We start from the raw sequence: 20,615 nt of genomic DNA, 5'->3' as shown, positions 1-20,615 counted from the left end.
TGCCACCCGGGCTGGAGTGCAGTGGTGCAATCACAGCTTACTGCAGCTTCGACCTTCCAGGCTCAAGTGATCCTCCCACCTCAGCCTCCCTAGTAGCTGGAACTACAGGTGTGCACCACCATATCCTGCTAATTTTTGTATTTTTTGCAGAGACAGGGTTTCATCATGTTGCCCAGGCTGATCTTGAACTTGAACACAAACCCAGGCTGGGCTCAAATGATCTGCCCACCTCAGCCTCCCAAAGTGCTGGGATTACAGGCATGAGGTGCTGTGCGGAGCCCAATGAGTAATTTTTTTATTCCTTTGATTTCATCATGATCACCCTTAACACTTAACTGTGTTTTACAGTACAATGTGTTTTACCTGCCTCATTTCATATCATCCTCACAACAGCCCTTTGAAAGAGGTTTCACTATTATTTCTATTTGGGGGTTAAACTATTAAAACTCAGAGGAGTTAATGCACCTGCCCCAGGTGACACAGCAGAGCGAGGACTTGAACCTTCCACAGTCTCACCTGTTCTCTGAACTGCTCTCCATGGCTGTCTATGCATTCTAAAGGTTAAAGGTCTCAGTTACAGTAAGGAGAACAGTGGTCAATGTTGGTTGTCTTCAACCACAGAGAGCAACAACAAGGGTCCTGGTTTCGATTCCCAGTTTTGTCATGAACTTGCTGTGTGGCCTTGTCGTACCTCTTCATGTGGACATGAAGCCTCTCTCAGAGGGAAACACCTTTTCCCTCTCTGAGCTTTACGTCCACATGAAGAGGTACAACTGGCCAATCTCCTAGCCGTGTCTCTAAAAAATAAAACCAAAGGTCTAGTTTTTTGTTATTTTCTTTGTTTTGTTTTTTGAGACAGGGTCTCTGATATGGCTTGGCTGTGTCCCCACCCAAATCTCATCTTGAATGGTAGGTCCCATAATCCCTATGTGTCATGGGAGGGACCTGGTGGGAGGTAATGGAATTATGGGGGCGGTTACCTCCATGTTCTACTGTTTAGTGAGTTCTCACGAGATCTGATGGTTTTATACGGGCTTTACCCCTTTTGCTCGGCACTTCCCCTTGCTGCCACCTTGTGAAGAAGGATGTGCCTGCTTCCCCTTCCACCGTGACTGTAAGTTTCCTGAGGCCACCCCAGCCATCCTGAACTGTGAGTCAATTAAACCTCTTTCCTTTAAAAATTACCCAGGCTCAGGTATGTCTTTATTAGCAGTGTGAGAACAGACTAATACAGTCTCTGTCACCCAGGCTGCAGTGCAGTAGTGCAATCATAGTTCACGGTAGCCTCAACCCTTCTGGTTCAAGTGATCCCCCTGCCTCAGCCTCCTGAGTAGCTGGGAAAAAAGGCATGCGCCAGCACACCCATATAATTGTTTTATTTTTTGTAGAGATGGGGTCTTGCTATGTTGCCCAGGCTAGTTTCAAACTCCTGGGCTCAAGCGATCCTCCCATTTGGCCCCGCAAAGTGCTAGAATTATAGATGTGAGCCACCGTGCCCAGCCCTTAGTTTTCTTGTTTAAAAAAAAAAAAAAAATTAGGCATATGGCTTCAAAGCTTGACTTACATAGAAATTTATTCATTTTAAGGCCTCCTTCACTGCTGTCTAATCTTCAAGATGGCCCTGAAGGGTAAGTCTCATTAGAGGTTTTAGATGTGATCACCTATTTCACAGAAGGGGAAACTGAGCCCAGATCTCACAACCCATGAGTGGCAGCACTAGAATTTAACCTCAGGGTTTCTGGTTCAGGTGAAATGTTCTTTCTACCCTGTCAAAAAATGCCTGTTGAGAAGAGATGATGAAATGGCTGGGCTCTGGCTTTCTCAGTTGATTACCAAGGCAAGACTTGGTCAAGAGGGAAGGACCCTGATGATCCAAGGATGACCCAGTTACCCTTGGCCCCATACATTCAGCACAATGAATGTGGGAGTACTGTGGGGGAGAGGCTGCTGCCGGCCGGCTTGTGGCTCTAATCCCCACAGCAGGAGCTTTCCCGCGACGAGTGCGGAAGAGAAGGCAAGCCAAAGTCACCTCCTAAGCCAGAAAGTGCAACAGCTCTGGGCTGAGGCCTTCTGCAGCTGCCTAAACCTCTGGGCTCCCAAGAATTCCATGCGAGCCACCAAGTGGGCTGGGTGTAAAACAGTCTCCTGGTGAGTGTGACAAAAATGCAGCTTCTGCATCTCCACCCAGGAGAGTTTAAATCCAAGGGTCCGGAGCAGGGTGAAGGAATCTGCATTTTCAACCATTAAGACTAGAGGTAAAGGCCAGGCATGGTGGCTCATGCCTGTAATCCCAAGACTTTAGGAGGCCAAAGCAGGAAGATCACTTGAGCCTAGGGGTTCAAGACCAGCCTGGGCAACGTAATGAGATGCTGTCTCTAGAAAAATAAAAAACAAAACGAGCAGAGCATAGTGGCGCACACCTATAATCCCAGCTGCTCGGGAGGCTGAGGCAGGAGGATCACTTGAGCCTAGGAGGTCAAAGCTGCACTAAACTATGATTGTGCCACTGCACTCTAGCCTGGGCAACAGAGTAAGACCCTATCTCTACAAAAATAGTAACTAAAAAAAAAAAAAATGATCAGTGGCAGCCAGGTTTGGGAACCTGCGTCCTGCATGAGTCCCTATGACTCAATACTGCACTTAGTATGCTGGGTTGAGGGTGGGCGTTCTGGAGCCCAGCTCCACCACTGGGCAAGCAATCTCCCCTCTCTAAGCCTCAGTTTCCTCATCTGTAAAACAATACCCTCTGACCAGACTGAGGGAATGGCTAAATGAGATACAATGATGTAAAGCAGGCCACAGGATACCCACCCCGGCACAGGCCCTCAATCAATGGCAGCTGCCACTGACATTGTTATTATTATTATGACCCTGCCCTACAGTAAAATGGAAAAGAACAAGGTCTTACTGCCAAACTGATCTGGGTTCAAATCCCAGCTCCACCTCCCACTAACTACCTGACCATGGACAACCAACATCAAATCTCTGAATGCTAGTTTCTCTATGAATACAATGGCAATCATCAAGCAGTATGTATGTAAGACCCAGGGCCTTATGCAGATGGAACAGGAGACAATGTGAAAAGCCTTCAGAACTGGCAAATCGCAGCTACTTCCCCTTCCTTACTACCATTCTAGTAAGTGAGTCTCCTCTCCTCGAGGCAGCTGTGAACCTCACGAATGCAGAGCTGGGCTTATGCTTCCCATCTAGTAACCTAGAAAGTGGCCCTCTTCCCAAAAACACCCAGAGTTCTTTGCAGGAGCTTCCTGACCACACCTAGGGGTCTCAGTTTCCCCATCTGTGAATGGGAGCGATGCACCTGTTGCATTGGGCTGTTGCGAGAATGAAAAGCTCACCAAGTCAAGCACCCAGCATTAGGTGTCACAAAAGGGTGGCCTTCATCCCGTTTCTGCAGCAGGCAGAATGAACCTGAACCCAATTCTCCCACCTCCAGCTGAGAGAAGGGGTCCCTGCACCCCAACCTGACCCCACCCAGAGTACTGAGACCCATCTGTACCTTCTCGATGACCCGATCCCCACCAAAGCGTGTGACAAACTCAGCAGGAGAAGCCACGGTAAAGTCTCTGTGCAGGTCCAGCTTCTTGTGTTCCCGTCCCCTCTTCGCCAGGTGGAGTCCCGACATGCTTGGCCTGCAGAGTAAAAATGAGGGACAGATGTGCACGATGGAAGAAGCCCAGGAGCCTTGGGAATGAGAGAGGACTCAGAGCTCAGCACCTGTAGAACCAGTGGAGCAGAAGAGACGAGGCACACCAGACCCCCTCTGCTTTGTACTTGCTGTTCAGTGCCCCTGAAGCAATTTACAAGGAGGCTCAAGGGCAGGAAGCACCTTCTTTTTTTTTTTTTTTTTTTTTTGAGATGGGATCTCATTCTGTCACCCAGGCTGGTATGCAGTGGTGCAATCACGGCTCACTGCAGCCTCGACCTCCTTGAGTAGCTGGGACCACAGAAGTGCACCACCAAGCCTAGCTATTTTTAAATATTTTTGTAGAGATGGGGTCTCACTATATTGCCCAGGCTGGTCTTACTCTTGACGTCAAGTGACATCAAAGCCTCTCAAAGCATTGGGGTTACAGGCGTGAGCCACTGTACCCGGTTGAAAGCACCTTAAGAGGCCAGCTAAGGCCAGCACACCAACTAGAAGGAGCAGTCTCTCTACCTGTCCCAACATGAATGTTTGGATTTCTAATCCTAAGTTAATTTTTACTTTACGTGCTCATCATGTAGGAGTCCAGACAATACTAAAAAACTTATAACAAGGGTGACAGTTTTATGATCAGGGCGTTCTCATCATTCAGACTTGTACAGGGTTTTAATATCTTTCACGTACTTTTCTGCATTTTTATTTCAGAAGTTTTTTAATTTTATTTTTTGTAGAGACAGGGGTCTCACTTTGTTGCCCAGGCTGGTTTTGAACCCCTGGCTTCCAGCAATCCTCCCAACTCGGCCTTCCAAAACACTGGGATTACAGGCATGAGCCACCACGCCCAGCCCACAAAATTTCTTTGGAAAACTGAAAACAATTTTTTAAATGTTTAACAAACAAAACAGGCTTCCTTCCCTGTCCTTCCACACCAGAGGAAATTGATGCTGATGTTTTCTCGCAATTACACAACTCCATAGTGCTACAGAACATGTGTGTACAATGTTGTGAGTCATCCACGTGGGAGAGCATCTACGGCCTTCCCCTCCTGAGAGATGTGAATTCAGTTCTCTCACACAGCCACCCCATCGGCTCACCTCCACCAGCTGGTCAATACCATAGAAGGCTGCTGTAATTTGGCAAACTGGGTACTCAGTGTTTTACTAGTTTGTGATCATTATTCACATATGAGAGCTGCAGTGTACCCGATTTTAGTTCCTTTCTTTTTGCCTTTTTCTGGAGTTAGTGATTTTTTTCCTTCACTCACCCTACTCCTCCTAAGAGATTCCCAATACACATAAGATAATTGATCAGGCCACATGTGGTGGCCCATACCTGTAATTCCAGCACTTTGGGAGGCCAAGGCGGGAGGACTGAGACCAGCCTCAGCAACATAGCAAAACCCCATCTCATTTAAAAAAAAAAAAAGGTAATTGATCAGTTCTGTGTTTTTTCCACTGGTGACATCTCTCCTGGAGGCCTCTGTTCTCCTTTCATCAGTAATGGCTGTCCTCTAGGCCCCTATATCACCATCGTTTTGGGGCTTCCCTTGGCTGACATCTCTAGAATTCCCTTTGCCTTTCCTTGGGGTTGGATTCCTAATTTGGGGGACTGGGCAGCTCATCTCTCTTGGTAGACTCCGTTTTTTTGCTGGGGCATATCCTCCAGTACTTAACAAGATGGTAAAATGGCAGGGTGCATGACAATGATCCCCTCAGTTTCCCTGCCCTGTTCCTGGCTGGGTTTCCTCAACACCATCGCCCTGGAGATTCCCTTTGAGTCTATGCTGGATCTCCTATGTCTTGACTCCTGTGTGTTGCTCTTCCTTGGTTTATCCTCTGGTTTCAGTGGAAGACATCCTCAAGTAGCTCTCTAAGAAAGGCTATTCAGGGCCATGCAAGGTGAATCATGCCTATAATCCCAGCACTTTGGAAAGCTGAGGAGGAAGAATCTCTTGAACCCAGGAGGTGGATGTTGCAGTGAGCCGAGATCACGCCACTGCACTCCAGCCTGGGCAACAGAATCAGACTCCATCTCAAAAAAAAATTTTTTTTAATTAGCTGGGCATGGTGGCACCTGCCTGTAGTCCTAGCTACTCAGGAGGCTAAGGTAGGAGGATTGCTTGAGCCCAGGAGGTCCAGGCTGCAGTGAGCTAGGCGTGCATTATTGCACTTCAGCCTTTCTCTTGCCCTCACATTCAAACTTACCACTTGGCTGTGTATGAAATGCTAGGAAGGGCCAGGCACAGTGGCTCACGCCTATAATCCCAGCACTTCGGGAGGCTGAGGTGGGTAGATCACTTGAGGTCAGGAGTTTGAGACCAACCCAGCCAACATAGTGAACCCTATCTCTGCTAAAAATACAAAAACTAGCTGGGCACAGTGCTGAGCATCTGTAACTCCAGCTACTTGGGATACTGAACCAGGAGAATCGCTTGAACCCGGGACATGGAGGTTGCCATGAGCCGAGATTGTGCCACTGCACTCCAGCCTGGGAGACAGAGCAAGACTCTACCTCAAAAAAAAAAGAAATTCCAGGAAGGAAAACGTTCCGAGTTTCAGAAGCCTTGTGCCACTGCGTTGTGGCTTCCAAAGGCTGCTGGAACAAGAGTAATTCTGATCCTTGGTCCTTGGGAGGGGACCTGTTTTTTCGTATTCAGATGCTTATAGGAGATTCCCTCTGTCCCCAGAACTCTGCAAGTTCACAGTGATGGGCTCAGGTGTGTGTCTGCTTCCACCAATGAGGCTGTACATCTCTCAGGCCTTCTCAACCTGGAAACTCTTATACTGGGAATTCGTCTTCAAATACTTCCTTGATAGGCTGAACACGGTGGCTCACACCTGTGATCCCAGCACTTTTGGAGGCTGAGGCAGGCAGATCACTTGAGGTCAGGATTTCAAGGCCAGCTTGGCCAACATGGTGAAACCCTGTCTCTACTAAAAACACAAAAATTAGCCAGGCGTGTGTGTCTGTAATCCCAGCTACTCGGGAAGCCGAGGCAGGAGAATCACTTGAACCCAGGAGGCGGAGGTTCCAGTGAGCCAAGATTGCACCACTGTACTCCAGCCTGGGCAATAGAGACTTCATCTCAAAAACCAACAACAACAAAAATACTTCCTTGATGATGTCCTTGCCTCTTTTTTCTCTATTCTTTTGCCAAATCCTCTTATTTGGATGTTGAAATTCCTACGCTGGCCTACTGGTTTATGTATTTTTCCCCTCTCTTATTCTCTCTCTGGTTGATTTTCTCAGCCTCATCTTCCGACCATTCAGTGGAGTTCTTCATTTCTGCTCTCATGTTTTGAATGTCTACGAGCTTGTTTCTGGCCTGCAAATGTTGCCTTTGTTATAGCATCCTCTTCCTGTGACAGCAACATCCTGTCTGACCTCAGCGAGGATATTAACTAGAGCTTTTTAAAGTTCACTTCTCCAGTGTGGTTTCTGTTTCTTCCAAGCTTCCTGCATCTGCTGGTTTGGACTTTGACTTCCATGTGAGAAACTGAACCTCAGGGCTGGACACAGTGGCTCACGTCTGTAATCCCAAAACTTTGGGAGGCCGAGGAAGATGAATCACCTGAGGTCAGGAGTTCGAGACCAGCCTGGCCAAGACGGCGAAACACTGTCTCTACTAAAAATACAAAAATTAGCCAGGCATGATGGCGCCCACCTATAATCCCCACTACTCGGGAGGCTGAGGCAGGAAAGAATCGCTTGAACCTGGGAGGTGGAGGTTGCAGTGAGCTGAGATTGCATCATTGCACTCCAGCCTGGCCAACAAGAGCAAAACTCCATCTCAGAAAAAAAAAGAAAAGAAAAATAAACTGGACCCAAAAATTAGGGACGCTTTGGTTCCACCCTTGTGACTACAAGTGAGAAGAGAATCTCTGAGGCTGTGGTGGACGTGGTTGACCCTGAGCTCAATGTAGGGTTAGGTGGGAGGGGCTGTGTGCTGGGAATCCCGGAGTCAGTATCGTCAGTGTCTTTCTCTCTTGCTGGCCAGATTCCCCAGGGAGAAGTTTTCCAGTCTTCTGCCTCGACAGTAAAGGTCAGCCAGGAGCTCCAGGGCGGTGGGAGTGGGGCGATGGGGAAGGTCTGAGCATCAGTGCCTACACAGACCCTTACCTTTCAATATGGGATACAGGCCCCATGCCCTCAACTGTGCCTGTCCTTCCCCTGTCCCAAGACCCTCTACATGTCCCTTTGAACTGCCTGCCTTCTGTTGGGGTCGAAGTGGACAGCGCCCGCACAGGAGACAGAGGAGGGGACCTGGGAGTCTTCCACCCAGTCCTTCTCATTTTGGTACCCTCAGCTCCAGAGGCATCCCTTGCTACCAGCCACCATGCCTTTTGGGGGCTCTGTGGTGCAGATGGGCAGGGGTTCCCAACTTTCCTCACTGCTTAAGCCTTAAGCCAGTGACTACTCATTCATCTACTTTCCAGCTTCTAAATGGTTGATGCTAGGCTGAGCACAGTGGCTCACGCCTGTAATCCCAGCACTTTGGGAGGCCAAGACGGGCTGATCACTTAAGGTCAAGAGTTCGAGACCAGTTTGGCCAACATGTTGAAACCCCATTCCAACTAAAAAAATACAAAAAGTAGCCATGCATGGTGACAGATGCTTGTAGCCCTAGCTACTTGGGAGGCTGAGGTACGAGAATCACTTGAACCCAGGAGGCAGAGGTTGCAGTGAGCTGAGATCGCACCAACTCACTCCAGCCTAGGGGTGTGTGTGTGTGTGTGTGTGTGTATATATTTTATATATATTACATATATGTTATATATTATATATATATTTTATATATATTATATATATTTTTTATATATTATATATATATTATATATTTTATATATATATATTTTATATATATTATATATATATATATATTTTTAAATAAGTAAAAGGTTGATGCTAATCTCTCCTTCTTCTCTTCCAGGCTAGATAGATGGGTCGCTACTGCTGTTGTTTGCTGGAGTTTTGATAGGAGCCGAATCACACGTGCACATTCAGCTGACTCTCTTAAGCTGGCAGTGGGATAGCCAGGCTGGGATCCATCTACCAGGAATGAGGTCAGAGGTGAACCACCCAGAGGTGTGTCTAGCAACTGGGTTATCAAGCATCTTGAGAGTGCTGGGCTGAGGGGTTCAGAGGTACAAAAGGTGGGGTAAGAAACTGACTAACCTCAAACACCACCACCAGTATGCCACCATCTACTGTCTAGATGGTGACGAGCAAAGTCAGAAGCAAAGAAGTAGACAGCAAAGAGGAATTCCATTTTACAGACAGGCAACCGAGGCCCAGCCAGGCAAAGGGAGTCACTTGGCAAGTCTTCTCACCACACTAGGCCTTCCCTTTCACGGGACAGGGAAGAAACAGTGGGTGCTATACGAGCCTATGATCAACACAGCTCTCCATAAGAAAAGCCTTCTATAAGACCATAGTCTGCTACACGGCTGTAATCCCAGCTACTCGGGAGGCTGAGGCACAAGAATCACTTGAACCTGGGAGGTGGAGGTTGTAGTGAGCCAAGATCATGCCACTGCACTTCAGCCTAGGCAACAGAGTGAAACTCTACCTCCAAAAAAAAAAGGAGAATTTTATTTATTTACAAAAAGAGTCAGATGCAACCCGAGGGACATCATTTGCAGACAGATCCCTGATCTAGGGGAAAAAATGCTAAAATATTAATAGCCATTATTTGTTTGTTATGTTTTAAAAAATTTTCTGCATGATGTGTTATTTTCAAAAGGAAAAAAGCTATTAATTTTTTAACAGGAACACCCAAAGCTACAGCCATTCCAGAATCCCTTGGGCAAAGAACTCAGTTTCCCCTCACGGGGATAAGAACACGTACTTCATTCATAAATCAAGACATAGAAATAAAGGGTAAATAAGGCTCTGAGGATGAAATAAGTCAAGACCTAGAGAGTAAAAGATGGCAAGTACCATATTATCAATGCAGTGATGCAGAAATACTGCTGATCTCCTCACCTAACCAGGAAGAGCAGCGGGCCACTCATCTGCTCCAGGCTTCATGAAGCCCACGGCCCGCTCCCTACCCATCCACGCTCCCCATTCTTTTTTTGAATACATTTAGAGGGTACAAGGGCTGTTTTGTTACAGGGATATATTATGTAGTGATGAAGTGTGGACTTGTAGTGTAACCATCGCTCAAATAGCATACCTGGTATCCACTAGGTAGTATTTCTTCCCACTCTTCCCACCCCCCGACCCTTCCAAGTCTCCACTGTTTGTTGTTCCATACTCTACATCCAAGTGTACACACTATTTAGCTCTCACGGTGACAGCATGTGGTATTTGGCTTTCTGAGTTATTTCATTTAAGATGATGGCCTCAGCTGGGTGCCGTGGCTCACACCTATAATCCCAGCACTTTGGGAGGCTGAGGCAGGTGGACTGCTTGAACCCAGGAGTTAGAGACCAGCCTGAGCAACATGGCAAAACCCCATCCCTCACAAAAACCCAAAATTTAGGCAGTCTCGTCAGCTTTAATTATTTAATATAATAATAAAATTAAATTAAAAAATGAATGTTCTCCAGTTCCATCCATGTTGCTGCAAAAGACATGATGTCATTCTTGTTTTGGCACAGTAGTATTCCCTGGTGTGTGTGTATATATGTACACGTACACACACACACACATATACGTATCTATACATACACACACAGATACGTGTATATATGTACATGTAATATGAATTATTTCTATATATATACATATATAGAAATAGATACATGTACATATATACACATACACACACACATAAACACACGGGAATACTACTGAGCCACTAAAAAATTATATATACATATATATATACACCAAATTTTCTTTATCTCATCATCTGTTGATGGACACTTAGGTAGATTCCATATCTGTGCAACTGTGAATAGTGCTGTGATAACTATACAAGTGCAGGTGTCTTTTTGATATAATGATTTATTTAATTCATTTTTTTATTTTTTTTAATTTTTTGAGATGGAGTCTCGCTCTGTTGCCCAGGCTGGAGTGCAGTGGCATGATATCGGCTCACTGCAACCTCCGCCTCCCAGGTTCAAGCAACTCTCCTGCCTCAGCCTCCCGAGCAAGTAGGATTACAGGTGCCCGACACCATGTCCAGCTAATTTTTGTATTTTTAGTAGACATGGGGTTTCACCATGTTGGCCAGGCTGGTATCAAACTCCTGACCTCAAGTGATCCACCTACCTCAGCCTCCCAAAGGGCTGGGATTACAGGCATGAGCCACCGCGCCCAGCCTCCATGCTAATTTTATTGTTTTCAACCAATCATGTTAAGATGCTCCCAATGAAAAGAGAATCTGACCTAGCGATTTCTTTTCCTTCGTGTACTTACCCAGTAGTGGGATTGCTGGTGAGACTGGCAGATCTATTTTTAGTTCCTTGAGAACTCTCCAAACTATTTCCCACAAAGGTTTACTAATTGGCATTCCCACCCACAGCCGCACTCTTCATTCTGTCCACGACCTTCCCTGACTGGCTGGCTTGATCCCTCGGCTTCAGAAAGTCTGAAACATCCCATTGTACACACACAAACATTAAAACGCTAGCAATGTGACCTAAAGCACAATAATGAAAAACTTCATTTTGTGGCCTAGGGAACAAAAAAAACATTCTTGGCCACCATATTGATTTCAAAACTGGTGACAGAGCCCCTCCATCAGGCAGGCCACAAGCCCATTACCGCAGGCTAGGCAAGCGAAGACACAAAGCTGCCAGACTCAGTCTCCAGGCAAGTGGCTATTTTAATTCTTTTTGAAAAAGCTGGAAGCCAACCAACACTGGCTGTAGAGGGCTGACCTTCAGCCAGCATTTGTTCCCACTGAAGGAGGATCATCCTAAGTGCCATGCCTTTGTCCAGTGGGAAGCCCGGTCCTTATACAGCAGGGCAGGGGTGAGAGCTGAAATGTTTCAAGGTGACTTTGGAAATGACTTCAGGTACAATCAACAACAGAGGTGTCAGCCAAACACCAAATACAGTCAGCTGCTGGAGCACAAGACCAGGCAGAATAGTATTGAGAATGGAGGAAATAAACATTCTCGAATTGCCCACCATGGACTGGGTACAGGGGGCTTCTCAGTGAATCTCCACAGCCCTATATGGAGGAGGCTGTCATCTCCAGGTCACGATGAGGAAACTGAGGTTCAGAGAGGACCGTTTACCTCCAGTTAGACAGCTGGCAAGTGGCAGGGCCCTGTTTCTAATCCAGCTCTATCTGACCTCAGAATCTAACTTCAAGGCAGAAAGACAATCTGAGACAAATGGAAGCACCTCTATTAATTGGACTTTTAATGCATATATTACGCTATGGCCTCTTATATTGTCTCGCAAATAAGAGGCAAACAGGTATAACGCTGAGTTCTTTTTTTTTTTTTTTTGAGTCTAGCTCTGTCACCCAGGCTGGAGTGAAGTGGCACCATCTCAGCTCACTGCAACCTCTGCCTCCCGGATTCAAGCGATTCTCCTGCCTCAGCCTCCCGACTAGCTGGGACTATAGGTACCCGCCACCATGCCCAGCTAATTTTTATACATTTAGTATAAATTTTATATATTTAGGTTTCACCACGTTGGCCAGGGTGGTCTCGAACTCCTGACCTCAGGTGATCTGCCTACCTCCGCCCCCCCAAAGTGCTAGGATTACAGGCATGAGCCACCACACCTGGCCCTGAGTTCTTAAATTTTGCTCCCCAGGAAAATTTGGGGGGAAATTTTGCTTCCCAGGGAGCATTACCTGGAGATATTTTTGGTTGTCACAACTTGGGGGATGTGCTGCTGGCATCCAGTGGGTGGAGACCAGAGATGCTGCTCAATGCCCTACAATGCATGGGACAGCCCCAAGTGTCAACAGAGCTGCAGTTTAGAAACTCTCGTAGACTGCAGCCATCCTCCCAGCCTTCGAAGCCAGAATCTACTACTCATAACCTGTAGAATCCTGGGTAAGTTACTTCAACACTTTGTGCCTCAGTTTCCTCACAGGTTGAAATTAACAGCTTCTCCCTGGGCCTAGCCAAAGTAAATAGCTTGCAACACTTTAGCTACCATGTGCCTCTGCAGGATAGCCCGAGGCAGGCCCTTAGGCTAGTGTTAACCAGAGCTTCAATTCCTTCCCCTCTCTTTTCTTCTATAAAATAGAGATGGTAACAGCTACTGGTACTGCTGAGAGCTGATTCTGAGCCAGGCAATGCTGTAGCTACTTACTTCCAAACAAGAAAGCAAGAAGGAACACTGTGTAGCCCAGTAAAGGCTGATATCATTCAAACAGCACAACACCACACTCTCCGGAAATAGACCCTTGGAAATTTCTCAAGGCACCTGCCCCATCAGTACCTCCTGGGATGACCACCTTGGCTGGGCCAGGGGTGGGTGGGCAAACTAGGACCCATGGGCCAAATCCAGTCTGCCACCTTTTTTTTGTATCTCCCACAAGCTAAGAGTGGTTTTAACTTTTAAAACTTGTTTTGTGTTTTCTTTTGTTCATTTTGAGATGGAGTCTCCTTCTGTCGCCCAGGCTGGAGTGCAGTGGCAAGATCTTGGCTCACTGCAACTTCCACGTCCCAGCTTCAAGCGATTCTCCTGCCTCAGCCTCCAGAGTAGCTGGGACTGCAGGTGTATGTCACTATGCCCTGCTAATTCTTGTATTATTATTTTTTTGAGATGGAGTTTCGCTCTTGTTGCCCGGGCTGGAGTGCAGTGGTGTAATGATAGTTCACTGCAGCCTCAAACTCCTGGATTCAAGCAATCCTCCCACCTCAGCCTCGAGTAGCTGGGACGACAGGTGTACACCACCATGCCCAACTAACTGTTTCATTTTTGTAGAGACGGGGTTTCGTCATGCTGCCCAGGCTGGTCCCAGATTCCTCAAGCAACCCTCCTGTCTTGGCCTCAAAGTGCTAGGACTATAGACACGAGCCACCATCCCAACCAGCACTTTTAAATCATTAAAAACAAATAAAAATAATCCTGTTTTATGGCACATGAAAGTTATATGAACTTTCAATTTCCCCATCCATAAATAATGTCTGATTGAAACACAGCTGGGCCTATTCAATTACATAACTATGGCTGCTAGTGCAGGAAACAGCACAGTTGAGTAGTTATAACAGAGACTGCACAGCCACAAAGCCAGAAATATATATATATATTTTTTTTTTATTTTGAGACGGAGTTTCACTCATGTTACCCAGGCTGGAGTGCAATGGCGCGATCTCGGCTCACCGCAACCTCCGTCTCCTGGGTTCAGGCAATTCTCCTGCCTCAGCCTCCTGAGTAGCTGGGATTACAGGCACGTGCCACCATGCCCAGCTAATTTTTTGTATTTTTAGTAGAGACGGGGTTTCACCATGTTGACCAGGATGGTCTCGATCTCTTGACCTCGTGATCCACCCGCCTCGGCCTCCCAAAGTGCTGGGATTACAGGCGTGAGCCACCACGCCCGGCCAAAGCCAAAAATATTTACTGTCTGGCTGTTTACAACAGCAGTCTGCTGACCCCGAGCTAGGCACGAGTTTTCAACCCTGACATGAGGAACTTTACAAGAGTCTGATGTCGGAGTCCCACCAGCAACTCTAGGGGGCAGAGGTGGGGGTCTCAGGCCTCTCTAGGGGGTAGAGGTGGCGGTCCCAGACATCTAGATTTTTCCAAATCCCCCCACCAGGAAATCTAATGTGCAGCCAAGAGTGAAAACCCTGATAGATCTACAGCCAATATTTGCATGCAGGCAGCTAGCCTTTCAGAGCAAAATTGCGTGGCAGTGAAATGAGACTCATTAAAAAAACAACTTCTGCCTCCTCATCCCCAACTTTATTTCAAGCCCTTCTGTACTCTGATCCACACTCTTTTCTCTCCTCTCTGAACTCTGACCCCATTCACATGCCAAGGAAAATCATCATTTGCGACCTCACCTAAGGAGTTCTGGCTTCTTAGATGGCCCACGCCTTCAGGACAAGATCCCAAATGCCTCCCAACTCCAGAGGGCTCTTTCACAACTGAACTCTGTCTTTACTTATTAGTTTGTGTCAATGTTCGTGCTGACCCAGGGCAGAACCCAAGACCAGCAACTTCCACACAGAGTCTCAACGAACCAAGAACGAGCCGGGCCTGGTGGCTCACGCCTATAATCCCAGCACTTTGAGAGGCTGAGTAGTGAGGATTGCTTAGCTCAAGAGTTTCAGATAAGCCTAGGAAACATGGCAAAACCACATCTTTCCAAAAAATACAAAAATTAGCCGGGTGTGGTTGCGCATGCCAGTGGTCCCACTACTCGAAGGCTGAGGTGGGAGGACTGCTTGAGCCCGGGGTTGAGGCTATAATGAGCCATGATCATGCCACTATACTGGCAACAGAGCAAGAACCTGTCTCTAATAATAATAATAACAACAACAACTCTAGAAAGGCCTGTGAGGGGTAGTCGCTTAGACAGATGGGGAAACAGAGGTTCCAAGGCTTGATTGATGGTACCTACTCCAGAAGATCACACAGCTCGGTGGTAAAGTTGGATGGTCCAAATCCATCTTTTTAGCAAATCTAACTTTAAGCTGAGAGAGGAATGATGTAGTCCCCCAACAAGGCATGTCCATATTACTATACATAGGGGACCCCTATGTCCTGGACTTGCTGGGACAATTCCAAATTCTTGTGTGTTTTGTAGTGGTTTGTGAAATGGGTACAACAGCCTCCTCTCTGTGCCCCACAGTGGTATTCTGAAGATGGCATGAGGCCATACCTACAAAGCACTTGGCCTGGCATACTGAAAGCACCCCATGAATGGTAGTAGCCATGAATGATGGGTAGTGGGTTGCACCCATCAGTCTTGAATTGGAGTTACTGAGAAGACATCTGGCTTCCCCAGTGGATCCCAAGTTCCTGGAGGACAGAGGTCATGGTTCCCAAACATGTGCTACCAGATGCAGGCCTTATGCATGGGAGGTGTGCGTGGATGTTTATGGACCAGGTAAACATATCCTAAGGAAATAAAGGATGGTTGTAGAGATTCAGCTACAAGGGTATTCCTCATTACGCTGCTGATAATAGCAAAAAAAAAAAAAAAAGGAGAAACGGTCTGAATATCTGTTACAGAATTTTCTGCATGATTCAAGTTTATAAATTCTTCCTACTTATAGGGGATTACTTATACTGTTTAAGAGACAGGGTCTCGCTGTTACTCAGGCTGGAGTGCAGTAGCACAATCATTGCTCACTACAGCCTCAATCTCCCAAGCTCAAGCAATCCTCGTGCCTTAGTCTTTCAAGTAGCTAAAACTCCAGGCATGCACCACCGTGCTAATTTTTTTTTTTTTTTTTTTTTTTTGGTAGAGATGGGAGTCTCACTATGTTGCCCAAGCTGGTCTCGAACTCCTGAGTTCAAGCAGTCCTCCTGCCGTGGCCACCCAAAATGCTGGGATTATAAGCATGAGCCACCACACCTGGCCACATTTTTTTTTTCAGAGATGGGGTCTTGCAATGTTGCCCAGACTAGAGTGCACTGGCTATTCACAGGAATGATCACAGCACAGTGCAGCCTCCAACTCCTGGGCAAAAGCATCCTCCCTCCTTAGCCTCCTAAGTATTTGGGACTACAGGCTTGCACCACCCTGCCTTGCCAGGATTATTCATACATTTTAAGGTGCACCCATTTAAAGGAACACTATGAATCCAGTAAAAGTATGTTGTAGGCAGTGATTGGCAAACATTTTCTGTCAAGGGTCAGACAATAAATACTTTAGATATTACTGGCCAATCTCTGTCCTGCCACTCAAATCCTCCAGTGAGATACAAAAGCAGTGATAAACTAGGCATAAATCACAATCAATGAGCATGGCTGCATTCCAATAAAACTTTATTTGTACACACTGAAATTTGAATTTCAGGTAATCTTCACATGTCACAAAACAATCTTCTTTTGATTGTCTTTTCAATCACTTAAACATGAAAAAAACCATTTTCTGCTTGCAGGTCATACCAAAACAGGCAGCAGGTCATAGTTTGCTGGGCCCAGTGGTAGAAGAATACTTAATGTTGAGTGAAAAAGTGAGTTACAGAGGCCGGGCAGGGCAGCTCATACCTGTAATCCCAGCACTTTGAGAGGCAGAGGAGGGCGGATCATCTGAGGTCAGGAGTTCTAGACCAGCTTGATCAATATGGTGAAACCCCAGATTTTAGTCTTTACTAAAAATACAAAAATTAGCTGAGCATGGTGGCACGCACCTGTAATCCCAGCTACTCAGGAGGCTGAGGCAGGAGAATCGATTGAACCCGGGAGGCGAAGGTTGCAGTGTGCTGAGATCGTGCCACCGCACACCAACCTGGGCAACAGAGGGAGACCCTGTCTCAAAAGAAAAAAAAAGTGAGTTACAGAATTTTCTGCATGACTCAAGGTTATAAATTAAAACATATCTGCCCTAGAAAAAAAAGCTGAAGAATATACAACTGCAAACAAAGATAATGGGGTGGAATTATGGGTGATTTTTGTTCCTCTTTTTTGCTTATCTATAACTTTCTGAATTGTCAACAACAGACATAACATCACTTTGGTAATTTTTTTAAGTGCAGCAAAATGAAGACAAAAAAGAAAACAAACAAAACCAAGTTGATAGAGCTACAAAGCACTCAGGCACTGAGATGCCTACACTAATCTGCTAAGAAAATGACCCTAAACGAGATGTCTGCTCAAGTTCACATCGATTCAAGGCGGCTTCAGCTTCAAAAAGACCTGCCTTCCACAACCATCACCCTTCTGGAGGCGAAGGAGAGAAAGCGGGGCAGGGGTGCCCCTGCCAACGGGCTGATCTTTAGGCACCTGTGTGCTCCGGAGCGCCCTCCTCCAAGCAACATCACCCCTAAGTCCAGCCTCCTTCCTCCCCTCCCGCCAAGGCCAGCTAGAGTTTCCAAGGCGGGCACCATCTCCCAGCAGCCAAACTCAAAACCCGTGTTTCTTTGGGTGGGGGTGGGGGTAAAGGGGGTGGTGCTAAGAGGACATACAGCTTGACTTCAGAGGGAGGGAAGACTGCATAAGTTTGTAAAAGATCACGGTCATTCCAATTGCAGGCTTACTTACTTTACTTCGCGATCAGGGAAACAGACCTTGCACTTGGCAGGACTCATGTTGACCACCCCGCCGGCCAATCCCACCAGGCTCCCGCAGGGGTGCACAGCGAGCACCCCTTAACCGCCTGAAGCCGACTCGAGGCCCGGGACCCAGCAGGATAGCCAGGTCGCGACCAGGAGGCCGAGATGCGGTCCTACAGCGCCGCGGGTGGGGTTCTGCAGCAGCGGGAGAGCGCCCAACTTCGCGCCGCGCTTGCTCCATCCCGAAATGCGCCCTGCGCACAAGTGTCCTGGGCCGAGGAGCCCGCCCATGCCCCGCCCCCACGCCGGCCCCGCCCCCACGCCGGCCCCGCCCGTGGAGGACCCCGCCTTCCGGACAGAGCCCCGCCCCCGGCCTGGCCTATCGCGGACCCGCCGCTGACCTTGGGCAGCCAAAGAGCGCTGCGGAGATATTTTTTTTTAAGCCTCTCTTCTGCTTTGCTCTCCAGCTCCCCGACTGCAGAAGAGTTCTAGGGTGGCACACCCCTACATATTGGCAGCAATTGCTATGCTGGAATACACACACGATAGGGAAGCGGTGGAAACAATGGGAAATTTAAAATGTGAGGCAGAGGTCGCCACTGTGCTCGTTAAAAGTCCCTTTTGTCAAGTCAGCTTTTATTTTCCAAACTCCTGGTTTTGCTCATCTTTTCACCTCCACTCCCAGGGACAGGTGGCTGCGCGATCACCCAGTGTGCTTCTAGAGGCATTTTGCACCACCTGGGTCCGCTACTAAAGCGAGTGCCTCCAGGACAGAGAAGACCCCAGCAGCCCCGTGATCTGAAATAAACTCCTGGTAAGACTGACATTTACTAAGTGCTCCTTTGTTCCTCTGTGTCACTTAATCCTCTGGCAATCTTATTGTTTTTAATCCCCATAATACAGATGAGGAAACTGAGGCCCAGAGATGCATGTTATCTGAAGTGCCAGAACCCAGGGTCTTGAATGCAGACAAACTGATTCAAGTTAGAATAAATGAATGAGGCCAGGCCTGGAGGCTCATGCCTGTAATCCCAGCACTTTGGGAGGCTGAGGAAGGCAGATCACTTGAGGTCAGGAGTTTGAGACCAGCCTGGCCAACATGGTGACACCCTGTCTCTACTAAAAGTACAAAAATTAGCCGGGTGTGGTGTGCACGCCTGTAGTCCCAGCTACTTGGGAAGCGGGGGTGAGAAATCACTTGAAGCTGTGAGGCGGAGGTTGAAGCGAGCCCAGGTGGCGCCACTGCACTCCAGCCTGGATGAGAGTGAGACTCCATCTTAAAAAATAAAAAACAAACGCATGAATGCTTCTTTAAGTAATATTATAATAATAAATACAAAGAACCAAAACACTTCCTAGAAGACACCGCAGTAATAATAAAGGTATCCTACTTTCATACCAAACAAACCAAAAAGAATGTAAATGCCGGCAAGTAAATTCCCTTCCTGGGTAATCACTCTGTGGTTCTCCCAGTGTACCCATTAATTAAATTTGTGTACCTTTTCTCCAACCAATCTGCCTTTTACAAGTTAATTTTTCAGCAAAACCTGAGAGGGCAAAGCAGAAGTTTTTCCCTCGGTCCCTAAAATCATTATGCATTCTATGCATGTAACAAAATTTTACATGTATTCTATAAATGTGTAAAAATATAATGTATCGGAATCATGAAAACAGGCTGGGCATGGTGACTCATGCCTGTAATCCCAGTATTTTGGGTGGCTGAGGTGGGCAGATCACTTGAGGTCAGGAGTTCAAGACCAGCCTGGCAAACATGGTAAAACTTTGTCTCTACTAGAACTACAAAAAATAGCTGGGTGTGGTGGCGGGCACCTGAAGTCCCAGCTACTCTGGAGGCTGAGGCAGGAGAATTACTTGAACCTGCCTCAGCCTCAAGTAATTGAAGCTAAGTATGAATGGTTAGTTAGGAGGCAGAGGTTGCAGTGAGTTGAGGTCGGGCCACTGCATTTCAGCCTGGGCAACACTGTGAGACTCTGTCTCAAAAAAGAAAAAGAAAAACAAATTTTTTTTTTTTTTTTGGAGACGGAGTTTCACTCTTGTTACCCAGGCTGGAGTGCAATGGCACGATCTCGGCTCACCGCAACCTCCGCCTCCTGGGTTCAAGCAATTCTCCTGCCTCAGCCCCCTGAGTAGCTGGGACTACAGGCGCGCACCACCATGCCCAGCTAATTTTTGTATTTTTAGCAGAGACAGGGTTTCACCATGTTGACCAGGATGGTCTCGATCTCTTGACCTCGTGATGCACCCACCTTGGCCTCCCAAAGTGCTGGGATTATAGGCGTGAGCCACCGCGCCCAGCCGAAAACAAATTTTAAAATACAATTAAAAAGTCACTTCACAGGCAGGCTGGATGCAGTGCCTCATACCTGTAATCCCAGCACTTTGGGAGGCTGAGGCAGGCAGATCACTTGAGGCCAGCAGTTCAAGACCAACCTGGCCAACATAGTGAAATCCTGTCTCTAGTAAAAATATAAATATTAGGTGGCATGGTGTTGCATACCTGTAATTCCAGCTGCTCAGGAGGCTGAGGTGGGAGGATTACCTGAGCCCACATAGCCAAGGCTGCAGCAAGCCATGATCCCGCTGTACTCCAGCCTAGGCAATAGAGCGAGACCCTTTCTCAAAGAAAAGAAAAAGAAAAAAGAAAGCTAAAGGAAAAAAAAGAAAAGAAAAGGCACAGGCAAGGCCACATTTCCAGGGGGCGCCAAGTACTTGGCCATAGCATAAACACCCTGGGCCCTTGTTTAGGCAGCCTTGCCTGACAGCAGTGGATAGCTATGCTCCAACCATATATTAAATAACGTTTCAACAACAGGTTTAAGGAAAAAACAGGTAAA

At 47.1% G+C, this 20,615-nt stretch overlaps 1 protein-coding gene across 8 annotated transcripts in view; it reads right to left on the bottom strand.

Annotated features, from left to right (window-relative positions):
- The window catches only part of ACACB (acetyl-CoA carboxylase beta), a 156,470-nt gene that overhangs the window by 104,156 nt on the left and 31,699 nt on the right, over positions 1–20,615 (bottom strand). For 7 of the 8 annotated variants that reach the window (XR_004275872.1, XM_032300824.1, XM_032300875.1 and 4 more), the window contains exon 3: positions 3,518–3,650. Coding sequence is in view for 7 of the 8 variants with exons in the window: in XM_032300824.1 (XP_032156715.1) it covers positions 3,518–3,650 (133 nt within the window). In the remaining variant the exon portion in view is untranslated. Of the gene's footprint in view, positions 1–3,517; positions 3,651–17,749; positions 18,024–20,615 lie in introns of those variants that run through there. The other variant, XM_032300866.1, reaches the window with a different exon arrangement.

The sequence above is a fragment of the Sapajus apella genome, unplaced genomic scaffold (assembly GCF_009761245.1).
Source record: "Sapajus apella isolate SASKATOON/1434 unplaced genomic scaffold, GSC_monkey_1.0 scaffold2, whole genome shotgun sequence".
In the NCBI taxonomy this organism is placed as follows: domain Eukaryota; kingdom Metazoa; phylum Chordata; class Mammalia; order Primates; family Cebidae; genus Sapajus; species Sapajus apella.
Note: the sequence above shows the minus strand (reverse complement) of the source record. Positions and strands in the feature narration are given on the sequence as shown.